Source organism: Oncorhynchus clarkii, unplaced genomic scaffold, assembly GCF_045791955.1.
Source record: "Oncorhynchus clarkii lewisi isolate Uvic-CL-2024 unplaced genomic scaffold, UVic_Ocla_1.0 unplaced_contig_6424_pilon_pilon, whole genome shotgun sequence".
NCBI lineage: Eukaryota > Metazoa > Chordata > Actinopteri > Salmoniformes > Salmonidae > Oncorhynchus > Oncorhynchus clarkii.
The window spans coordinates 52,982-77,808 of NW_027258211.1; the positions used below are offsets into that span (position 1 = coordinate 52,982).

Consider the following 24,827-nt stretch of genomic DNA (forward strand, 5'->3'; position numbering starts at 1 on the left):
TAGAGGGGGAGGTAGAGTTAAATAGAGGGGAGGTAGGGTTAAATATAGAGGAGGTATAGTTAAATAGAGAGGAGGTAGGGTTAAATAGAGAGGAGGTAGAGTTAAATAGAGGGAGAGGTAGGGTTAAATAGAGGGAGAGGTAGGGTTAAATAGAGACGAGGTAGAGTTAAATAGAGGGGGAGGTAGAGTTAAATAGAGGGGGAGGTAGGGTTAAATAGAGACGAGGTAGAGTTAAATAGAGGGGGAGGTAGAGTTAAATAGAGGGGGAGGTAGGGTTAAATAGAGAGGAGGTAGAGTTAAATAGAGGGGGAGGTAGGGTTAAATAGAGAGGAGGTAGAGTTAAATAGAGAGGATGTAGGGGTAAATAGAGAGGAGGTAGAGTTAAATAGAGGGGGAGGTAGGGTTAAATAGAGAGTAGGTAGAGTTAAATAGAGAGGAGGTGGGGTTAAATAGAGAGGAGGTAGAGTTAAATAGAGGGAGGGGTAGGGTTAAATGGAGAGGAGGTAGAGTTAAATAGAGGGAGAGGTAGGGTTAAATAGTGGGGGAGGTGGGGTTAAATAGAGGGGGGGTAGGGTTAAATTGAGGGGGAGGTTGAGTTAAAGAGAGGGTGAGGTAGGGTTAAATAGAGAGGAGGTTGGGTTAAAGAGATGCTGAGGTAGGGTTAAAGAGAGGGTGAGGTAGGGTTAAATAGAGAGGAGGTAGAGTTAAAGAGAGGGTGAGGTAGAATTAAATAGAGGATGAGGTAGGGTTAAATAGAGAGGAGGTAGAGTTAAAGAGAGGGTGAGGTAGAATTAAATAGAGGGAGAGGTAGGGTTAAATAGAGGGAGAGGTAGGGTTAAATAGAGGGGGAGGTAGGGTTAAATAGAGAGGGAGGTAGGGTTAAATAGAGAGGAGGTAGAGTTAAATAGAGAGGAGGTGGGGTTAAATAGAGAGGAGGTAGAGTTAAATAGAGAGGAGGTTGAGTTAAAGAGATGGTATAGGTAGGGTTAAAGAGAGGGTGAGGTAGGGTTAAATAGAGAGGAGGTAGAGTTAAAGAGAGGGTGAGGTAGGGTTAAATAGAGAGGAGGTAGAGTTAAATAGAGAGGAGGTTGAGTTTAAGAGAGGGTGAGGTAGGGTTAAATAGAGAGGAGGTTGAGTTAAATAGAGGGGGAGGTAGAGTTAAATAGAGGGGAGGTAGGGTTAAATAGAGAGGAGGTAGAGTTAAATAGAGAGGAGGTAGAGTTAAATAGAGGGGGAGGTAGAGTTAAATAGAGGGGAGGTAGGGTTAAATATAGAGGAGGTATAGTTAAATAGAGAGGAGGTAGGGTTAAATAGAGAGGAGGTAGAGTTAAATAGAGGGAGAGGTAGGGTTAAATAGAGGGAGAGGTAGGGTTAAATAGAGACGAGGTAGAGTTAAATAGAGGGGGAGGTAGAGTTAAATAGAGGGGGAGGTAGGGTTAAATAGAGAGGAGGTAGAGTTAAATAGAGAGGAGGTGGGGTTAAATAGAGAGGAGGTAGAGTTAAATAGAGGGAGAGGTAGGGTTAAATGGAGAGGAGGTAGAGTTAAATAGAGGGAGAGGTAGGGTTAAATAGTGGGGGAGGTAGGGTTAAATAGAGGGGGGGTAGGGTTAAATAGAGGGGGAGGTTGGGTTAAATAGAGAGGAGGTTGAGTTAAAGAGATGGTATAGGTAGGGTTAAAGAAAGGTTGAGGTAGGGTTAAATAGAGAGGAGGTAGAGTTAAAGAGAGGGTGAGGTAGGGTTAAATAGAGAGGAGGTAGGCTTAAAGAGAGGGGGAGGTAGGGTTAAATAGAGAGGAGGTTGAGTTAAAGAGATGGTATAGGTAGGGTTAAAGAGAGGGTGAGGTAGGGTTAAATAGAGAGGAGGTAGAGTTAAAGAGAGGGTGAGGTAGGGTTAAATAGAGAGGAGGTAGAGTTAAATAGAGAGGAGGTTGAGTTTAAGAGAGGGTGAGGTAGGGTTAAATAGAGAGGAGGTTGAGTTAAATAGAGGGGGAGGTAGAGTTAAATAGAGGGGAGGTAGGGTTAAATAGAGAGGAGGTAGAGTTAAATAGAGAGGAGGTAGAGTTAAATAGAGGGGGAGGTAGAGTTAAATAGAGGGGAGGTAGGGTTAAATATAGAGGAGGTATAGTTAAATAGAGAGGAGGTAGGGTTAAATAGAGAGGAGGTAGAGTTAAATAGAGGGAGAGGTAGGGTTAAATAGAGGGAGAGGTAGGGTTAAATAGAGACGAGGTAGAGTTAAATAGAGGGGGAGGTAGAGTTAAATAGAGGGGGAGGTAGGGTTAAATAGAGACGAGGTAGAGTTAAATAGAGGGGGAGGTAGAGTTAAATAGAGGGGGAGGTAGGGTTAAATAGAGAGGAGGTAGAGTTAAATAGAGGGGGAGGTAGGGTTAAATAGAGAGGAGGTAGAGTTAAATAGAGAGGATGTAGGGGTAAATAGAGAGGAGGTAGAGTTAAATAGAGGGGGAGGTAGGGTTAAATAGAGAGTAGGTAGAGTTAAATAGAGAGGAGGTGGGGTTAAATAGAGAGGAGGTAGAGTTAAATAGAGGGAGGGGTAGGGTTAAATGGAGAGGAGGTAGAGTTAAATAGAGGGAGAGGTAGGGTTAAATAGTGGGGGAGGTGGGGTTAAATAGAGGGGGGGTAGGGTTAAATTGAGGGGGAGGTTGAGTTAAAGAGAGGGTGAGGTAGGGTTAAATAGAGAGGAGGTTGGGTTAAAGAGATGCTGAGGTAGGGTTAAAGAGAGGGTGAGGTAGGGTTAAATAGAGAGGAGGTAGAGTTAAAGAGAGGGTGAGGTAGAATTAAATAGAGGATGAGGTAGGGTTAAATAGAGAGGAGGTAGAGTTAAAGAGAGGGTGAGGTAGAATTAAATAGAGGGAGAGGTAGGGTTAAATAGAGGGAGAGGTAGGGTTAAATAGAGGGGGAGGTAGGGTTAAATAGAGAGGGAGGTAGGGTTAAATAGAGAGGAGGTAGAGTTAAATAGAGAGGAGGTGGGGTTAAATAGAGAGGAGGTAGAGTTAAATAGAGAGGAGGTTGAGTTAAAGAGATGGTATAGGTAGGGTTAAAGAGAGGGTGAGGTAGGGTTAAATAGAGAGGAGGTAGAGTTAAAGAGAGGGTGAGGTAGGGTTAAATAGAGAGGAGGTAGAGTTAAATAGAGAGGAGGTTGAGTTTAAGAGAGGGTGAGGTAGGGTTAAATAGAGAGGAGGTTGAGTTAAATAGAGGGGGAGGTAGAGTTAAATAGAGGGGAGGTAGGGTTAAATAGAGAGGAGGTAGAGTTAAATAGAGAGGAGGTAGAGTTAAATAGAGGGGGAGGTAGAGTTAAATAGAGGGGAGGTAGGGTTAAATATAGAGGAGGTATAGTTAAATAGAGAGGAGGTAGGGTTAAATAGAGAGGAGGTAGAGTTAAATAGAGGGAGAGGTAGGGTTAAATAGAGGGAGAGGTAGGGTTAAATAGAGACGAGGTAGAGTTAAATAGAGGGGGAGGTAGAGTTAAATAGAGGGGGAGGTAGGGTTAAATAGAGACGAGGTAGAGTTAAATAGAGGGGGAGGTAGAGTTAAATAGAGGGGGAGGTAGGGTTAAATAGAGAGGAGGTAGAGTTAAATAGAGGGGGAGGTAGGGTTAAATAGAGAGGAGGTAGAGTTAAATAGAGAGGATGTAGGGGTAAATAGAGAGGAGGTAGAGTTAAATAGAGGGGGAGGTAGGGTTAAATAGAGAGGAGGTAGAGTTAAATAGAGAGGAGGTGGGGTTAAATAGAGAGGAGGTAGAGTTAAATAGAGGGAGGGGTAGGGTTAAATGGAGAGGAGGTAGAGTTAAATAGAGGGAGAGGTAGGGTTAAATAGTGGGGGAGGTAGGGTTAAATAGAGGGGGGGGGTAGGGTTAAATTGAGGGGGAGGTTGAGTTAAAGAGAGGGTGAGGTAGGGTTAAATAGAGAGGAGGTTGGGTTAAATAGAGGGGGGGGTAGGGTTAAATTGAGGGGGAGGTTGAGTTAAAGAGAGGGTGAGGTAGGGTTAAATAGAGAGGAGGTTGGGTTAAATAGAGAGGAGGTAGAGTTAAATAGAGAGGAGGTAGAGTTAAATAGAGAGGAGGTAGAGTTAAATAGAGAGGAGGTGGGGTTAAATAGAGAGGAGGTAGAGTTAAATAGAGGGAGAGGTAGGGTTAAATAGTGGGGGAGGTAGGGTTAAATAGAGAGGAGGTAGAGTTAAATAGAGAGGAGGTGGGGTTAAATAGAGAGGAGGTAGAGTTAAATAGAGGGAGAGGTAGGGTTACATGGAGAGGAGGTAGAGTTAAATAGAGGGAGAGGTAGGGTTAAATAGTGGGGGAGGTAGGGTTAAATAGAGGGGGGGGTAGGGTTAAATAAAGGGGGAGGTAGGGTTAAATAGAGAGGAGGTAGAGTTAAATAGAGAGGAGGTAGAGTTAAATAGAGAGGAGGTAGAGTTAAATAGAGAGGAGGTAGAGTTAAAGAGAGAGGAGGTAGAGTTAAATAGAGAGGAGGTAGAGTTAAAGAGAGAGGAGGTAGAGTTAAAGAGAGGGGGAGGTAGGGTTAAAGAGAGATTACAAGTCAAATGTACATCTTCCATAATGAGTAATTGTTTTCGGCTTAATCATAACTGTTGTGCCGAATTTCACTTAATGGAATGAATCGCCTTTAGATTTTCTCAATAATAGCAGTACTTTGTCAATATCTACAAAACAATCTCCTTGCCAATAATATGGTGAACTGAAATGAATTGAGAGAGTGATGGGAAAGTGGGACGGGAGGTAGAGAGATGCTGACAGAGGAACAGAAGATGGTTTGGCAGATAAATAGAGAGAGGGACAATGAAAGGGGAGAAAGAGAGAATGGTCTTGTGCCGCTGCCTATAGCCTACATTAAAAATACCAGAGAAAAATCTCTGTTTTAGTTTTGACTTGTGTATCTACTGGATAGCTTTGGTGTGTGTCTTTCTCCATGGAAACGGTAGCTGTAAAATAATTCCTTGATAGCACACATCCCACACACACAGTGAGAGAAGAGACAGTAGCTAGCTACTCTATGGTTTTCACAGTTACTGCTAGTCCCCAGAGAGAAGAGGTGGTAGGCAGGCTGGGGGGCAGGCTTCACACACAGACAGACAGCAGCCATTACGCTTCTCCCTAATGCTCTATGCTGTTTGTTCTGTAGGAACATATGACAGGAAGGAGTGAGTGTAGTGGGGGTTGTGCCACTGTCAGAGTAGGGCTTTTCTTATTTGACAATTTACATTTTCATGGAATTTACTTGAAAAATATGAGAAATGGTTGATGTTTATCTTTCTGCTTTGTCGTCACTTCCAGAGACTGGTTGGAATATATTCAGGTTGTAATCTATTTTAAGACTAGATGAAACTAAAGTATTATACTCTGGTTGTAATCTATTGTAAAACTAGATGAAACTAAAGTAATATACTCAGGTTGTAATCTATTGTAAACTAGATGAAACTAAAGTAATATACTCAGGTTGGCATCTATTGTAAAACTATATGAAACTAAAGTATTATACTCAGGTTGGCATCTATTGTAAAACTAGATGAAAGTAAAGTAATATACTCAGGTTGTAATCTATTGTAAAACTAGATGAAACTAAAGTAATAGGAATGTGATTATTTAGAACTGAGGTTGTGTGTTTAACATTGTTGTGTTTGAGGTTGTATGTTAGTCTAAGCATAGAGATTCTTCAGATTAGGATTCTAATGTCCACTTCTATGAGAGTAACGTTGTTGTTTAAGTGTGTGGAGACATCCATGGTCAGTTCTTTGACCTGATGAAGCTGTTTGAGGTGGGCGGTTCCCCCGCGACGACACGCTACCTCTTCCTAGGGGACTACGTGGACCGGGGTTACTTCAGTATTGAGGTGAGGGCACACTCCCGGATGACCTAGTGCACACTGTCTAGTCCACACTATCTAGTGCACACTACCTAGTCCACACTATCTAGTGCACACCACCTACAGTGCCTTGCGAAAGTATTCGGCCCCCTTGAACTCTGCGACCTTTTGCCACATTTCAGGCTTCAAACATAAAGATATAAAACTGTATTTTTTTGTGAAGAATCAACAACAAGTGGGACATAATCATGAAGTGGAACGACATTTATTGGATATTTCAAACTGTTTTAACAAATCAAAAACTGAAAAATTGGGCAAAATTATTCAGCCCCCTTAAATTAATACTTTGTAGCGCCACCTTTTGCTGCGATTACAGCTGTAAGTTGCTTGGGGTATGTCTCTATCAGTTTTGCACATCGAGAGACTGACATTTTTTCCCATTCCTCCTTGCAAAACAGCTCGAGCTCAGTGAGGTTGGATGGAGAGCATTTGTGAACAGCAGTTTTCAGTTCTTTCCACAGATTCTCGATTGGATTCAGGTCTGGACTTTGACTTGGCCATTCTAACACCTGAATATGTTTATTTTTGAACCATTCCATTGTAGATTTTGCTTTATGTTTTGGATCATTGTCTTGTTGGAAGACAAATCTCCGTCCCAGTCTCAGGTCTTTTGCAGACTCCATCAGGTTTTCTTCCAGAATGGTCCTGTATTTGGCTCCATCCATCTTCCCATCAATTTTAACCATCTTCCCTGTCCCTGCTGAAGAAAAGCAGGCCCAAACCATGATGCTGCCACCACCATGTTTGACAGTGGGGATGGTGTGTTCAGGGTGATGAGCTGTGTTGCTTTTACGCCAAACATAACGTTTTGCATTGTTGCCAAAAAGTTCAATTTTGGTTTCATCTGACCAGAGCACCTTCTTCCACATGTTTGGTGTGTCTCCCAGGTGGCTTGTGGCAAACTTTAAACAACACTTTTTATGGATATCTTTAAGAAATGGCTTTCTTCTTGCCACTCTTCCATAAAGGCCAGATTTGTGCAATATACGACTGATTGTTGTCCTATGGACAGAGTCTCCCACCTCAGCTGTAGATCTCTGCAGTTCATCCAGAGTGATCATGGGCCTCTTGGCTGCATCTCTGATCAGTCTTCTCCTTGTATGAGCTGAAAGTTTAGAGGGACGGCCAGGTCTTGGTAGATTTGCAGTGGTCTGATACTCCTTCCATTTCAATATTATCGCTTGCACAGTGCTCCTTGGGATGTTTAAAGCTTGGGAAATCTTTTTGTATCCAAATCCGGCTTTAAACTTCTTCACAACAGTATCTCGGACCTGCCTGGTGTGTTCCTTGTTCTTCATGATGCTCTCTGCGCTTTTAACGGACCTCTGAGACTATCACAGTGCAGGTGCATTTATACGGAGACTTGATTACACACAGGTGGATTGTATTTATCATCATTAGTCATTTAGGTCAACATTGGATCATTCAGAGATCCTCACTGAACTTCTGGAGAGAGTTTCCTGCACTGAAAGTAAAGGGGATGAATAATTTTGCAAGCCCAATTTTTCAGTTTTTGATTTGTTAAAAAAGTTTGAAATATCCAATAAATGTCGTTCCACTTCATGATTGTTGATTCTTCACAAAAAAATACAGTTTTATATCTTTATGTTTGAAGCCTGAAATGTGGCAAAAGGTTGCAAAGTTCAAGGGGGCCGAATACTTTCGCAAGGCACTGTAGTTCACACTATCTAGTGCATACTACCTAGGGACACAATACCTACTGCATATTTCCTAGGGGCACACTATCTAGTGCACACTAGCTACTGCATACTTTCGTAGAGGCACACTACTTTCTGCATACTAGGACATCAAGTGAGTAGCTAACTGGTCATTTTTTCCTCTGAGCCGTACTGTTACTAACAGATCTGTCCTCTCTCTCCTCTCTCAGTGTGTGTTGTATCTGTGGTCGTTGAAAATCCTCTACCCGAAGACGTTATTTCTTCTACGGGGAAACCATGAATGTAGACACCTGACAGAATATTTCACTTTCAAAACTGAATGTGAGTATTTGCCCACTGAGCACAGACTTCAATTCAAAGTATTTGACTATCCCCATAGGAGATACCTTTTTGGTTCCAGTTTTGGTTCCAGTTAGAACCCTTTTTGGTTTTAGGTAGAACCCTTTTAGGAACCAAAAAGGGTTCTTCCTGGAACCAAAATGGTTCTAACTGGAACCAAAAGGGTTCTTCTATGGGGACATTTTTTATTGTTTTATTTAACTAGGCAAGTCAGTTTAGAACAAATTCTTATTTACAATGACGGCCTACCCCGGCCGAACCCTAACCCGGATGACGCTGGGCTGTTGTGCCCCGCCCTATGGGACTCCCAATCACAGCCGTTTGTGATACAGCCTGGAAATGAACCAGGATCTGTAGTGACGCCTCTAGCACTGAGATGCAGTACTTCAGACCGCTGCGCCACTCGGGAGCCCCAACAATGTTAGGTCCTAGATAGCACTTTTTTTTCTAAGAGTGTATTGCACGTTGTTTCAACATAATTTCATTGAAATGAAGTAGAAATGTTGATTCAACCAGTGTGTGTCCAGTGGGTGTGTTCTCTTCTTGTATCCTCCCTTTCCTCCCCTCCCTTAATACTAGCGTCCTAGCTTCTCCGTTGTTCCATCTCTCACATCCATTTCTCCTCCAACGCTCATTCCATCCTCTCATCAAATCAAATCAAATCAAATGTATTTATATAGCCCTTCGTACATCAGCTGATATCTCAAAGTGCTGTACAGAAACCCAGCCTAAAACCCCAAACAGCAAGCAATGCAGGTGTAGAAGCACGAATCCATCCATCCTCCTCTCTGTCTCTCCCCGTCAGAGAACAGGTGATTAGAAGGAAATTAATTTGGCCCTTAATGATTGGCCCAGGGACGTAGTCTGCTGTGTGTGATTGGCCAGGGGACGAGGAGTCTAATTTCCCCTGATGCTTATGGAGAATAGTGTGCGCCCTCAATTACCATCTGCTGTGTGTGTGTGTGTGTGTGAGAGAGAGAGAGAGAGAGAGAGAGAGAGAGAGAGAGAGAGAGAGAGAGAGAGAGAGAGACAGGGAGAGAGAGAGAGAGAGAGAGAGAGAGAGAGAGAGAGAGAGAGAGAGAGAGAGAGAGAGAGAGAGAGAGAGAGAGAGAGGGAGAGAGGCAGAATGAGAGAGGGAGATAGAGAGAGAGAGAGAGAGAGAGAGAGAGAGAGAGAGGGAGAGGCTGGTGAAATGGTATTGATGATCTATCTCTACAGTAATAATCTCTCTGACAAACATATCAGATATACATATACACACATGTACTGTACACACACATACTGTACCCATATACACACACGTACTGTACCCACACATACTGTACAGTACACACACATACTGTACACATGTACACACACACATACTGTACAGTACACACACATACTGTACACATGTACCCACACATGCTGTACAGTACACACACATACTGTACACATGTACCCACACATACTGTACAGTACACACACATACTGTACACATGTACACACACACACATACTGTACAGTACACACACATACTGTACACATGTACCCACACATACTGTACAGTACACACACATACACAGCATAGTTTGGCTACTTCACTATGGTGTTTTGATTTACTCTCTCCATCTCTCCCTCTCACTTTCTTTCTTTCTTTCTTTCTTTCTTTCTTTCTCTCTCTCTCTCTCTCTCTCTCTCTCTCTCTCTCTCTCTCTCTCTCTCTCTCCCTCTCTCCCTCTCTCTCGCTATCTCGCTATCTCTCTCTCCCTCTCTCTCTCTGTTTCTCTCTCCGTCTCTCTCTCTCTGTCCCCCCCATCCTTTCACTCTGCCCCCATCCTCTCTCTCTCCCCTCCCCTCCCCCTCCTCAGGTAAGATAAAGTACTCTGAGCAGGTGTATGACTCGTGTATGGATGCGTTTGACTGCTTGCCGCTGGCTGCTCTGATGAACCAGCAGTTCCTGTGTGTCCATGGAGGGCTCTCGCCAGAGATCCACACGCTCGACGACATCAAAAAGGTTCAGACACAACGCCCACTGTACTGTCAATGTTTTCTATAACACACAAACACTGTCAATGCCCTGGTTACCATGGAGATTCAACCCTTGTTTTGACTCCACTTCCTGTACAGTACATGCTGTTCTCTCTCTCTCTCTCTCTCTCTCTCTCTCTCTCTCTCTCTCTCTCTCTGTATGTGTGTGTTATTTCTGTGTGTCCTGTTTCTTTCTCTAGTACAGTTGAACAGGTTCTGTTATCCCTGTGTTCTGGTTATCTCTTGTGTAGATAGGAATATATTGTATCTATACAGCGAATGCATCTGTTGTGCTGTCGTTGTCTCTGTAATCCAGTTGGACAGGTTCAAGGAGCCTCCAGCATTCGGGCCCATGTGTGACCTGCTGTGGGCCGACCCACTCGAAGACTTTGGCAACGAGAAGACGCAAGAGTACTTTGGCCACAACACAGTCAGAGGCTGCTCCTACTTCTACAGGTATGTTTTAACATGACAACGCACACAGACACCAATACGGACACACACACACTCACATCTGGTGTGTCTTTAGGTGTGATATACAGGGGAAAGGTGAGGAACAACGTATTGGAGGTGAGATGGAAACATGTTGTACTGGTAAACTACAAGCTGCTTCAGAGATACAACAACCAAAGACTAATTGGGATTTGTACAACAGCTGCAGAACCACACACACATATTTCAGCTTAAACCATATCCCACTGCTTTAAGGTTTCCTAGTAGGTATTCCCAGCAGTCATAGGTACAGTCATCAATATAATGCTTTTCAGTCCAAACAAGTTTGTCTAAGGTTTACTGATCATTTATTTAATGATTTGTTTCTGTTTTTGTTGCTCCACTTTTTGTATCTGTGTCTTGTGTGTTGAGTTGTTTGTATGTGAGACTAATTATTTTTCCCCCCTGTATCTTGTGTGTTGAGTTGTTTCTATGTGAGACTAATGATTTCCCCCCCCCTGTATCTTGTGTGTTGAGTTGTTTCTATGTGAGACTAATGATTTCCCCCCCCCCCCCCCTGTATCTTGTGTGTTGAGTTGTTTGTATGTGAGACTAATGATTTTCCTCTCTGTATCTTGTGTGTTGAGTTGTTTCTATGTGAGACTAATGATTTTCCCCCTTGTATCTTGTGTGTTGAGTTGTTTCTATGTGAGACTAATGATTTCCCCCCCCCTGTATCTTGTGTGTTGAGTTGTTTGTATGTGAGACTAATGATTTCCCCCCTGTATCTTGTGTGTTGAGTTGTTTCTATGTGAGACTAATGATTTCCCCCCCTGTATCTTGTGTGTTGAGATGTTTCTATGTGAGACTAATGATTTTTCCCCCCTGTATCTTGTGTGTTGAGTTGTTTCTATGTGAGACTAATGATTTCCCCCCCCCTGTATCTTGTGTGTTGAGTTGTTTCTATGTGAGACTAATGATTTTTCCCCCCTGTATCTTGTGTGTTGAGTTGTTTCTATGTGAGACTAATGATTTCCCCCCCCCTGTATCTTGTGTGTTGAGTTGTTTCTATGTGAGACTAATGATTTCCCCCCCCCTGTATCTTGTGTGTTGAGTTGTTTCTATGTGAGACTAATGATTTCCCCCCCCTGTATCTTGTGTGTTGAGTTGTTTCTATGTGAGACTAATGATTTCCACCCCCCTGTATCTTGTGTGTTGAGTTGTTTCTATGTGAGACTAATGATTTTCCCCCCTGTATCTTGTGTGTTGAGTTGTTTCTATGTGAGACTAATGATTTCCCCCCTTGTATTTTGTTTGTTTATTTGTTGTGATGTCTCTGCACAATTGTTGTTTTCTAGGACCGAACTGAGGGAGGGTGTGGGTTCGGTATATGGGGTGATTGGGGTGGGTGGCTTGGAGGGGGTTGGGGTGAGTGGTTTGGAGGGAATCAAGGTGGGTGGACTGAGGTGGGTGGAGGGAGTGCTTGGGATATGGTAAAGTCTTTGTACATACATTAATGTACATTTTGTAAAATTTGTATAAAAATATATATTAAAAAACAAAAAACATCCCACAATCCCTACTTAACCTACTGGTTACTATTGCTAGATTGGGGATTGATATTAAGACACAGTGAGGAAAAAAGAGCTTGAGAGAGATGGGGGAGTGAGGGAGAAAAAAGAGATTAATAAAATGAGAGACCAGAGGATTGGAGTGATGGATAGTTGAGACTGTTGTCAGAATATGGTGCTATACAATATGGAGCCTACACCAGTCTACTGAGAGGAACATACACTGACTGCCCTCCTACTAGAGCTGGTTCTGCTGTTCATTTTGGACTCAATGATGACCCCTGGTGGTCATTCAATGTAAACTGTTTCAGAGTAGGCCTACTATCCTAGTCTGATATAATGCAGGGTTGTTCAGAATGAAATCTCTCTCTCCAGTTACCCTGCAGTGTGCGAGTTTCTACAGACCAACAACTTGTTGTCAGTCATCAGAGCACATGAAGCGCAAGATTCTGGGTAAGAGGAGCCCTACTTTTTCTTTGGTTATTGACAAAACAATGTGTTATTCTTCACATGGTGAGTGACATAGTGACAGTAAACTCTAACTTAATGTATTATGTTTGAAAACATTCACCTGTCCCCCACAGTGTGTGTTGATCCGAGGCTGGGGATGGGGGTTAAGTGTTTGGGGGCTGGGGATGGGGGTTAAGTGTTCGGGGGCTGGGGATGGGGGTTAAGTGTTTGGGGGCTGGGGATGGGGGTTAAGTGTTTGGGGGCTGGGGGTCAAGTGTTTGGGGGCTGGGGATGTGGGTTAAGTGTTTGGGGCTGGGATTGTGGGTTAAGTGTTTGGGGGTGGGGATGTGCGTTAAGTGTTTGGGGGTGGGGATGGGGGTTAAGTGTTTGAGGGGTGGGGATGGGGGTTAAGTGTTTGGGGGCTGGGGATGGGGGTTAAGTGTTTGGGGGCTGGGGGTCAAGTGTTTGGGGGCTGGGGATGTGGGTTAAGTGTTTGGGGGTGGAGATGTGGGTTAAGTGTTTGAGGGGTGGGAGATGTGGGATGTGGGTTAAATGTTTGGGGGCTGGGGATGTGGGTTAAATGTTTGGGGGCTGGGGATGTGGGTTAAGTGTTTGGGGGGTGGGGGTTAAGTGTTTGGGGGCTGGGGATGTGGGTTAAGTGTTTGCGGGTGGAGATGTGGGTTAAGTGTTTGAGGGGTGGGGGATGTGGGTTAAGTGTTTGGGGGCTGGGGATGTGGGTAAAGTGTTTGTGGGCTGGGGATGTGGGTTAAGTGTTTGGGGGTGGGAATGTGCGTTAAGTGTTTGGGGTGGGGATGGGGGTTAAGTGTTTGAGGGGTGGGGCTGTGGGTTAAGTGTTTGGGGTGGGGATGTGGGTTAAGTGTGGAGATGTGGGTTAAGTGTTTGAGGGGTGGGGGATGTGGGTTAAGTGTTTGGGGGTGGGAATGTGCGTTAAGTGTTTGGGGGTGGGGATGGGGGTTAAGTGTTTGAGGGGTGGGGATGGGGGTTAAGTTTTTGGGGGTGGGGATGTGGGTTAAGTGTTTGGGGGGTGGGGCTGTGGGTTAAGTGTTTGGGGTGGGGATGTGGGTTAAGTGTGGAGATGTGGGTTAAGTGTTTGGGGGCTGGGGATGTGGGTTAAGTGTTTGGGGGTGGAGATGTGGGTTAAGTGTTTGAGGGGTGGGGGATGTGGGATGTGGGTTAAATGTTTGGGGGCTGGGGATGTGGGTTAAGTGTTTGGGGGCTGGGGATGTGGGTTAAGTGTTTGGGGGTGGGGATGTGGGTTAAGTGTTTGGGGGGTGGGGCTGTGGGTTACGTTTTTGAGGGGTGGGGGGGTGTGGGTTAAGTTTTGGGGGGTGGGGATGTGGGTTAAGTGTTTGGGGGTGGGGATATGGGTTAAGTGTTTGGGGGTGGGGATGTGGGTTAAGTGTTTGGGGGTGGGATGTGGGTTAAGTGTTTGGGGGGTGGGATGTGGGTTAAGTGTTTGGGGGGTGGGGATGTGGGTTAAGTGTTTGGGGGTGGGGGTGTGGGTTAAGTGTTTGAGGGGTGGGGGGATGTGGGTTAAGTTTTGGGGGCTGGGGGTGTGGGTTAAGTGTTTGGGGGCTGGGGGTGGGGGTTAAGTGTTTTAGGGTTGGGGATGTGGGTTAAGTGTTTGGGGTCTGGGGATGTGGGTTAAGTGTTTGGGGGGTGGGGGTTAAGTGTTTGGGGGCTGGGGATGTGGGTTAAGTGTTTGGGGGTGGAGATGTGGGTTAAGTGTTTGAGGGGTGGGGGATGTGGGTTAAGTGTTTGGGGGCTGGGGATGTGGGTTAAGTGTTTGGGGGCTGGGGATGTGGGTTAAGTGTTTGGGGGTGGGGATGTGGGTTAAGTGTTTGGGGGGTGGGGCTGTGGGTTAAGTGTTTGGGGTGGGGATGTGGGTTAAGTGTGGAGATGTGGGTTAAGTGTTTGAGGGGTGGGGGATGTGGGTTAAGTGTTTGGGGGCTGGGGATGTGGGTTAAGTGTTTGGGGGCTGGGGGTGGGGGTTAAGTGTTTGAGGGGTGGGGATGTGGGTTAAGTGTTTGGGGTCTGGGGATGTGGGTTAAGTGTTTGGGGGGTGGGGGTTAAGTGTTTGGGGGCTGGGGGTGGGGGTTAAGTGTTTGGGGGTGGAGATGTGGGTTAAGTGTTTGAGGGGCGGGGGATGTGGGATATGGGTTAAATGTTTGGGGGCTGGGGATGTGGGTTAAGTGTTTGGGGGCTGGGGATGTGGGTTAAGTGTTTGGGGGTGGGGATGTGGGTTAAGTGTTTGGGGGCTGGGGATGTGGGTTAAGTGTTTGGGGGTGGGGATGTGGGTTAAGTGTTTGGGGGGTGGGGCTGTGGGTTAAGTGTTTGAGGGGTGGGGGGATGTGGGTTAAGTTTTGGGGGGTGGGGATGTGGGTTGTGTTTGGGGGTGGGGATATGGGTTAAGTGTTTGGGGGTGGGGATGTGGGTTAAGTGTTTGGGGGTGGGGATGTGGGTTAAGTGTTTGGGGGGTGGGGATGTTGGTTAAGTGTTTGGGGGTGGGGATGTGGGTTAAGTGTTTGGGGTGGGGATGTGGGTTAAGTGTTTGGGGGGTGGGGATGTGGGTTAAGTGTTTGCAGCGTCAGGTTTCATAATCAAATCATTCCATTTCTAAACACAGTTGTCCATAGTCAAGTCTAACCTTAACCACACAACAACCATATATTTAACCCTACACCCCTTAATGTTCAACCCCAATCTATGGAATCCTAACCCTAATCCTAATCTGGATTCCCTGACTGTGTCCCTGTTTAGATACCGAATGTACAGAAAGAGTCAGACTACAGGCTTCCCCTCCCTCATCACCATCTTCTCAGCACCTAACTACCTGGACGTCTACAACAACAAAGGTCAGAGACACACGCACGCACGCGCGCACACTCACACACACACACACACACCAGTAGGATATGAGTGTGTAACAGGCCTGCCCACTCTCGCTCTCTCACAGCGGCGGTTCTGAAGTATGAGAACAACGTGATGAACATCCGCCAGTTCAACTGTTCCCCTCATCCCTACTGGCTGCCCAACTTCATGGATGTCTTCACCTGGTCCCTGCCCTTCGTTGGAGAGAAAGGTGTGAACAACGACTACACGTATTACAAACACCAAAATAGTATGTTCTCTTAATATGTTCTCTATTGTGTCTCGGTCTTTGCCTGTCTCTCTCTCTCTCTCTCTCTCTCTCTCTCTCTCTCTCTCTCTCTCATATTGACTGTGGCCTCTCTCTGTCTCTCTCTCTCTCTCTCTCTCTCTCTCTCTCTCTCTCTCTCTCTCTCTCTCTCTCATATTGACTGTGGCCTCTCCCTGTATCTCTCTCTCTCTCCCTCTGTATCTCTCCCTCTGTCTCTCTCTCTCTCTCTCTCTGTCTCATGTTGACTGTGCACTCTCTCTCTCCCTCTGTATCTCTCCCTCTGTCTCTCTCTCTCTCTCTCTCTCTCTCTCTCTCTCTCTCTCTCGCTCTCTCTCTCTCTGTCTCATATTGACTGTGCACTCTCTCTCTCTGTCTCTCTCTCTCTCTGATTCTGTCTCTCTCTGTCTCAAAAGGGAAAATAAATAAACATAAATATGGGTTGTATTTACAGTAGTGTTTGAGCTTCACTGGTTGCCATTTTCTTGTGGTAACAAGTTACAAATCTTGCTGCTGTAACGATATTCATCGTCAGAAGATGAGGAATCATCGGACCAACGCGCAGCGCGGTAAGTGTTTATACTTTTATTTCAACTGAACACTAAATAACAAAGAGAATGAACGAAAACCCGGTGCAAAACCAGGTGCAGAAACACAAAACAGAAAATTACTACCCACAAAAACCCTGAGGGAAAAAGCTACCTAAGTATGGTTCCCAATCAGAGATAACGACAGACAGATGTCCCTGATTGAAAACCATACCCTGCCAAAACAAATAAATACAAAAACATAGAAAAAGGAACATAGAATGCCCACCCAAATCACACCCTGACCAAACCAGAATAGAGACATAAAAAGCTCTAAGGTCAGGGCGTGACAGTACCCCCCCCCCCCAAAGGTGCAGACTCCGGCCGCAAAACCTGAACCTATAGGGGCGGGTCTGGGTGGGCATTTCTCCGTGGTGGCGGCTCTGGTGAGGGACGTAGGCCCCGCTCCACCTCTGGCTTGGCCCACTTAGGTGGCGCCTATAGAGCGGGGACCCTCGCCGCCGACCCCAGACTGGGGACCCTGGTAGCGGACCCCGGACTGGGGACCCTCGTAGCGGGCCCCGGACTGGGCCCCCTCGTAGAGTGCCCCGGACTGGAGGGCGCCGCTGGAAGCTCCGGACCGAAGGGCGCCTCTGGAGGGTCCGGACTGGAGGGCGTCGCTGGAAGCTCCGGACCGAAGGGCGCCTCTGGAGGGTCCGGACTGGAGGGCGTCGCTGGAAGCTCCGGACCGAAGGGCGCCTCTGGAGGGTCCGGATTGGAGGGCGTCGCTGGAAGCTCCGGACCGAAGGGCGCCTCTGGAGGGTCCGGATTGGAGGGCGTCGCTGGAAGCTCCGGACCGAAGGGCGCCTCTGGAGGGTCCGGATTGGAGGGCGTCGCTGGAAGCTCCGGACCGAAGGGCGCCTCTGGAGGGTCCGGATTGGAGGGCGTCGCTGGAAGCTCCGGACCGAAGGGCGCCTCTGGAGGGTCCGGATTGGAGGGCGTCGCTGGAAGCTCCGGACCGAAGGGCGCCTCTGGAGGGTCCGGATTGGAGGGCGTCGCTGGAAGCTCCGGACCAAAGGGCGCCTCTGGAGGGTCCGGATTGGAGGGCGTCGCTGGAAGCTCCGGACCGAAGGGCGCCTCTGGAGGGTCCGGATTGGAGGGCGTCGCTGGAAGCTCCGGACCGAAGGGCGCCTCTGGAGGGTCCGGATTGGAGGGCGTCGCTGGAAGCTCCGGACCAAAGGGCGCCTCTGGAGGGTCCGGATTGGAGGGCGTCGCTGGAAGCTCCTGACTGGAAGCTCCTGACTGGAGGGCGACACTGGGAGCTCTGGACTGGAGGGCGTCGCTGGAGGGAGGAGACGCAGAGACAGCCTAGTATGTGGGTCTGCCACAGGGCCCATCCGGCTGGGGAGACCTACAGGAGGCCTGGTGCGTGGAGGAGGCACGGGATGAACCGGGCTGTGGGGGAGCTCTGGTGCGCAGCCTTGGCACCACTCCTCCAGGCTGAATTCCCACTTTAGCCCGGCCCCTCCAGAGTGCAGGCCGAACCGGGCTGTGGGGGAGCACTGGAGATCTGGTGCATAGCACTCGCACCTCTCCATTAGGCTCAATGCCCACTTTCTCCCAGCACGGGCAGAGCGCAGGCTTAGGGCGAACTGAACCCTCCCAGCGCCCCGGAGACACAGTACGCAGAGCCGGGGCAGGATACCCTGGGACGAAACGGCGCACCGGAGACCAAACGCGCTGAGCTGGTACAATCCGTCCTGGCTGGATGCCCACTCTCGCATGGCACTTGCGGGCGGCTGGCATATAGCGCTCCGGGCTATGAGCACGCACTGGAGACACCATACGCTTCACCGCATAACACGGTGCCTGACCAGTAACACGCTGCTTCCGGTAAGCACGGGGAGTTGGCTCAGGTCTATCGCCTGACTCCGCCAATCTCCCTGTGTGCCCCCCCACACATTTTTGGGGGGCTGCCTCTCGTGCCTGCTGCGCTACCTTGCCTCATATCGCTGCCTCAGCTTTGGCTGCCTCTAGTTCTTCCTTTGGGCGGCAATATTCCCCAGCCTGTCTCCAGGGTCCCTCTCCGTCCAATATCTCCTCCCAAGTCCAGGAGTCCTGAACCCTCTGCTCCTCGTTACCACGCTGCTTGGTCCGTTTGTGGTGGGTAGTTCTGTAACGATATTCATCGTCGGAAGATGAGGAATCATCGGACCAAAGCGCAGCGCGGTAAGTGTTTATACTTTTATTTCAACTGAACACTAAATAACAAAAACCACAAAGAGAATGAACGAAAACCCAAACAGTCCTGTCAGGTGCAGAAACACAAAACAGAAACAGTCCTGTCAGGTGCAGAAACACAAAACAGAAAATTACTACCCACAAAAACCATGTGGGGAAAAAGCTACCTAAGTATGGTTCCCAATCAGAGACAACGACAGACAGATGTCCCTGATTGAAAACCATATCCGGCCAAAACAAATAAATACAAAAACATAGAAAAAGGAACATAGAATGCCCACCCAAATCACACCCTGACCAAACCAAAATAGAGACATAAAAAACTCGAAGGTCAGGGCGTGACAGATGTGATGGTACACTGTAGTATTTCACCCAATAGATATGAGTTTATCAATATTGGGTTTATTTTCTAATTATTTATGGGTCTGTGTAATCTGAGGGAAATATGTGTCTCTAATATGGTCATACATTTGGCAGTGCCCTCTCTCTCTGTCTCATATTGACTGTGCCCTCTCTCTCTCTCTCTCTCTCTCTCTCTCTCTCTGTCTCATATTGACTATGCCCTCTCTCTCTCTCTCTCTCTCTCTCTCTCTCTCTCTCTCAATTCAATTCATGGGCTTTGTTGGCATGGGAAACATATGTTAACATGGCCAAAGCAAGTGAAGTAGATAATATACAAAAGTGAAATAAACAATAAAAAAGAACAATAAACATTACATTAACAGAAGTTCCAAAAGAATAAAGACATTACAGATTTCTCTCTCTGTCTCTCTGTCTCTCTGTCTCTATCTTTCCACAGTGACAGAGATGCTGGTGAATGTTCTCAGTATCTGTTCAGATGATGAGCTCATGGAGAATGATGGAGAGGAAGAGGTCTATGATGGTAATCATACCTTTATAGAGCTTGTAGTCCTAAAAACCAATGAGTCACCTCTGGTCCGTTCAGCCATACCCCAATGAGTCACCACCTCTGGTCCGTTCAGCCATACCCCAAATAGTTACCTCTGGTCCGTTCAGCCATACCCCAATGAGTTACCTCTGGTCCGTTCAGCCATACCCCAATGAGTCACCTCTGGTCCGTTCAGCCATACCCCAATGAGTCACCTCTGGTCCGTTCAGCCATACCCCAATGAGTCACCTCTGGTCCGTTCAGCCATACCCCAATGAGTCACCTCTGGTCCGTTCAGCCATACCCCAATGAGTCACCTCTGGTCCGTTCAGCCATACCCCAATGAGTCACCTCTGGTCCGTTCAGCCATACCCCAATGAGTCACCTCTGGTCCGTTCAGCCATACCCCAATGGGGAAAGAATAGGATTTTAGGATAAACACCAAAAATAAGGTCAAATTAAATAAAAGTTTATTTGTCACGTGTGCCGAATACAACAGGTGAAATGCTTATTTACAGGCTCTAACCAATAGTGCGAAAAAAATGTGTGTGTGTGTGTGTGTGTGTGTGTGTGTGTGTGTGTGTGTGTGTGTGTGTGTGTGTGTGTGTGTGTGTGTGTGTAAAGAAATAAAACAACAGGAAAAATACATTTGAAAATAACAGTAGCAAGGTTATATACAGACACCGGTTAGTCGGGCTTATTGAGGTAATACAGTGAGGGAAAAAAGTATTTGATCTCCTGCTGATTTTGCCCACTGACAAATGAATGATCCGTCTATAAAATGCAAATCAATTTATAACATTTTTGACATATGTTTTTCTGGATTTTTTTGTTGTTATTCTGTCTCTCACAAATAAACCTACCATTAAAATTATAGACGGATCATTTCTTTGTCAGTGGGCAAACGTACAAAATCAACAGGGGATCAAATACTTTTTTCCCTCACTGCATGTACATGTAGATGTGGTTAAAGTGACTATGCATATATGATGAACAGAGATTAGCAGTAGGGTAAAAAGAGGGGTGGTGAGACACAATGCAGATCTGAGGTTAACACAGGTTTAGGAGATCTTATGGCAATATAACCTTCCTTTTCACTTCCTTGTGATTGGTGTCCTGTGTTTTACTCCTCTCTGATTGGTTCCTTCCAGCCAATGCAGCGGCGGCTAGGAAAGAGGTGATCAGGAACAAGATCCGTGCCATCGGGAAGATGGCCAAAATGTTCCAAGTTTTACGGTGAGTCAGTGTGTGTGTGTGTGTGTGTGTGTGTGTGTGTGTGTGTGTGTGTGTGTTTAATCCTCTATGTGTGTGTGTTTTAGGGAGGAGAGTGAGAACGTATTGACCCTGAAGGGACTGACACCCACTGGCATGCTGCCCAGCGGAGTTCTGTCAGGAGGCAAGCAGACTCTGCAGAGCGGTGAGTACACACACACACACACACACACACACACACACACACACACTGGCAAACACGCCCACACACATATACATACACACACACACACACACACACACACACACACACACACACACACACACACTGGCAAACACGCCCACACACATATACACACACACACATATACACACATATACACACACACACACACACACACACACACACACACACACACACACACACACACACACACACACACACACACACACACACACACACACACACACACACACTGGCAAACACGCCCACTCACATATATACACACACACACACACACACACAGGCAAACAAACCCACACACATATACACACACACACTGGCAAACATGCCCACACACATATACACACACATATACACACACATATGCACACACATATACACACACACACACACACACTGGCAAACACGCCCACACACATATACACACACACACACACACACACACTGGCAAACACGCCCACACACATATACACACACACACACACACACACACTGGCAAACACGCCCACACACATATACACACACACACACACACACACAGACACTGGCAAACACGCCCACACACATATACACACATACACACACACATACTGGCAAACACGCCCACACACATATACACACATATTTACATACACTCTCATGACGCATGCACATACGTACACACACACACACATTCCCACTTTCTCACACACATTTGCATACACACATACAAATGCACATCTATCTATCTATCTATCTATCTATCTATCTATCTATCTATCTATCTGTCTGTCTGTCTGTCTGTCTGTCTGTCCACCCCTCTCTTTCCTTCATTTCCTTTCCTCTGTCACCCTCTTTATTTCTCTCTCACTCTCTCTCTCTCTCTCTCTCTCTCTCTCTCTCTCTCTCTCTCTCTCTCTCTCTCTCTCTCTCTCTCTCTCTCTATCTCTATCTCTATCTCTCTCTCTCTCTCTCTCTCTCTCTCTCTCTCTCTCTCTCTCTATGTCCCATGTTCATCCTCTGTCACCCTCTCTCTCTCTCTCTCTCTCTATGTCACATGTTCATCCTCTGTCACCCTCTCACTCTCTGTCCCATGTTCATCCTCTGTCACTCTCTCTCTCTATATATATATCCCATGTTCATCCTATGTCACTCTCTCTCTATATATATATATCCCATGTTCATCCTCTGTCACCCTCTCTCTCTCTCTCTCTCTCTCTATGTCCCATGTTCATCCTCTGTCACCCTCTCACTCTCTGTCCCATGTTCATCCTCTGTCACTCTCTCTCTCTATATATATATCCCATGTTCATCCTCTCTCTCTCTCTCTCTCTCTCTCTCTCTCTCTCTCTCTCTCTCTCTCTCTCTCTCTCTCTCCCTCCCTCCCTCCCTCCCTCCCTCTCTCTCTCTCATGTCCGTCATCTGTTACTCACCATGTCAGTCAGTCAGTGTCACCCCACCTCACTACTGCTGAGGAGTAATAGCCTGGTGTATGTGTGTATGTGTGTGAGCTAAAGCTAGCTACTGAACATGCTAACACCAAACGCCCTCTGTACTGAGGGCTGCAGTGCTGCTATAAGGGTTTTGCATGAATAACCCTCACCCTCCTCCCTCTTTCTCTCTCCCTCTCTTTCTCCTTCACTCTATCTTTCTCTCGCTCTCACTCCCTCTTTCTCTTTCTCTCCATACTCAGCTACCATTGAGGCCATTGAAGCCATTGATCCTGTTGAGGACTCAGAAGGTAAATTCCACTCATGCATCAACAATGAGATTAAGCGAGTGAGTGTGTGAGAGAATGAAAAAGGTAGAGAAAGAGGGGGATAAGGCATGGCGACCCATCTACGCCATACACTTATCCACAATGCATTTGCTCTTATTCCTTCTCCACACACACACACACACACACACACACACACACACACACACACACACACACACACACACACACACACACACACACACTCAACTCTACACGCTCCTCACACACATACACCCTCAAACTCACATTCCTCAAGACACACGCCGGAAAAACACACACACACACACAAACCAGCTGGGGGAGGAATCTGACCCTACGATAACTCTAACATTGTCCCTACACAATGACATCATCCCTACACAACCTCTGCTATTTTGTTTCGGTACAACAATATGTGCTGTGTGAAGCCTGTGGAGTTTTGCGTTGGAAACGTGATGTTCCGTGATGTTCCGTGATGACAAACATTGTTAACACATGAACACTACAGTCTTTATGTAGACTGTCAGTCGCTAGGAGGATACTGTTGGATCTTATAAGTCTGGAAGGATAGTGGATTGTAAGTGTGCACATTATGACTGTAAGTGTTCAGTACTTTCTGTTGTGTGTATTTATAAGGCTTTTGTGTAGTAACTAGTAGAGTTGGGTGGTATCCAGATGTTCATACCATCCTTTTCTCGTCCCGGGATATACGGTATTACCGGCTTAGTACACAAGGGGGTGCTTAAAAAAAGCCCATTGGGTGTCTATTACAGAATGCTAACAAAATTAGCACAAGTAATAGCGAATTTCCATGGAGGCTAGTAGCTAAATATGCGAACAAGCGCAAACAAAAGTAAATGAATAAATTGCAAAGACAGGCTATCCAGCTCATCGATTTATACATACAGTGCATTCGGAAAGTATTCAGACCCCTTGACTTTTTCCATATTTTGTTACGTTACAGCCTTATTCTAAAATGTATTGAAAAAATGGATCCTCATCAATGTACACACAATACCCCATAATGACAAAGCAAAAACAGTTTTATCGAAATGTTTGCAAATACCTGATTTACATAAGTATTCAGACCCTTTGCTAGGAGACTCAAAATTGAGCTCAGGTGCATCCTGTTTCCATTGATCATCCTTGAGATGTTTCTACAACTTGATTTGAGTCCACCTTTGGTAAATTCAATTGTTTTGACATGATTTGGAAAGACACACAACTGTCTATGTAAGGTCCCACAGTTGACAGTGCATGTCAGAGAAAAAACCAAGCCATGAGGTCGAAGGAATTGTCCGTAGAGCTCCGAGACAGGATTGTGTCGAGGCACAGATCTGGGGAAGGGTACCAAAAAATCTCCATCGTAATTTAAATTAACATTTTATTTATTTATTTTTATTGTAATTTTTACCGCCTTTTTCTCTCCAATTTCGTGATCTTGTCTCATCGCTGCAACTCCCTCAACGAACTCAGGAGAGGCGAAGGTCGAGTCATGCGTCCTCCGAAACATGACAAGCCGCACTTCTTAACATCTGCTCGCTTAACCCGGAAGCCAGCTGCACCAATGTGTCAGAGGAAATACTGTTCAACTGATGACCGAAGTCAGCCTGCAGGTGCCAGGCCCGCCACAAGGTGTCACTAGAGCGCGATGAGCCAAACAAAGCCCCCTGGCCAAACCTTCACCTAACCCAGATGACGCTAGGCCAATTGTGCGCTGCCCTATGGGACTCCGGGTCACGGCCAGTAATGACACAGCCTGGGATCGAACCCCAGGCTGTAGTGACGCCGCAACACTGTGACGCTGCGCCCCTCAGGAGGCCCCCATCGTTCTTAAATGGAAGAAGTTTAGAACCACCAAGACTTTTCCTAGAGCTGGCTGCACGGCCAAACTGAGCAATCAGGGGAGAAGTGCCTTGGTGACTCTGACAGAGCTCCAGAGTTCCTCTGTGGAGATGGGAGAACCTTCCAGAAGGACAACCATCTCTGCAGCCCTCCACCAATCAGGCATTTACGGTAGAGTGGCCAGACGGAAGTCACTCCTTAGAAAAAGGCACATGACAGCCCACATGGAGTTTGCAAAAGGTACCTAAAGGACTCTCAGGTCATGAGAAACAAGATTCTCTGGTCTGATGAAACCAAGATTGGACTCTTTGGCCTGAATGCCAACCGTCACATATAGAGGAAATCTGGCACCATCCCTACGGTGAAGCATGGTGGTGGCAGAATCATACTGTGGAGATGTTTTTCAGCGGCAGGGACTGGAAGACTAATCAGGATCGAGGGAAAGACGAACAAAGCAAAGTACAGAGAGATCCTTGATGATAACCAGCTCCAAAGCTTAGGACCTCAGACTGGGGCAAATGTTCACCATCCAACAGGACATCTCTGGAGAGATCTGAAAATAGCTGTGCATCGAAGCTCCCCATCCAAACTGACAGAGCTTGAGAGGATCTTCAGAGAAGA

The 24,827-nt window shown here is 46.5% G+C and overlaps 1 protein-coding gene across 6 annotated transcripts in view; it reads left to right on the forward strand.

Moving 5' to 3' along the window:
- The window catches only part of LOC139396088 (protein phosphatase 3 catalytic subunit alpha-like), a 67,247-nt gene that overhangs the window by 30,275 nt on the left and 12,145 nt on the right, over positions 1 to 24,827 (forward strand). For 2 of the 6 annotated variants that reach the window (XM_071143294.1, XM_071143295.1), the window contains exons 3-13: positions 5,736 to 5,860; positions 7,782 to 7,893; positions 9,762 to 9,907; positions 10,238 to 10,377; positions 12,300 to 12,377; positions 15,156 to 15,250; positions 15,352 to 15,516; positions 19,099 to 19,182; positions 20,340 to 20,424; positions 20,508 to 20,605; positions 22,317 to 22,364. In XM_071143294.1, coding sequence (XP_070999395.1) covers positions 5,736 to 5,860; positions 7,782 to 7,893; positions 9,762 to 9,907; positions 10,238 to 10,377; positions 12,300 to 12,377; positions 15,156 to 15,250; positions 15,352 to 15,516; positions 19,099 to 19,182; positions 20,340 to 20,424; positions 20,508 to 20,605; positions 22,317 to 22,364 — 1,176 coding nt within the window. The remainder of the gene's footprint in view (positions 1 to 5,735; positions 5,861 to 7,781; positions 7,894 to 9,761; positions 9,908 to 10,237; positions 10,378 to 12,299; positions 12,378 to 15,155; positions 15,251 to 15,351; positions 15,517 to 19,098; positions 19,183 to 20,339; positions 20,425 to 20,507; positions 20,606 to 22,316; positions 22,365 to 24,827) is intronic. The other 4 variants (XM_071143296.1, XM_071143300.1, XM_071143297.1 and 1 more) reach the window with 3 other exon arrangements.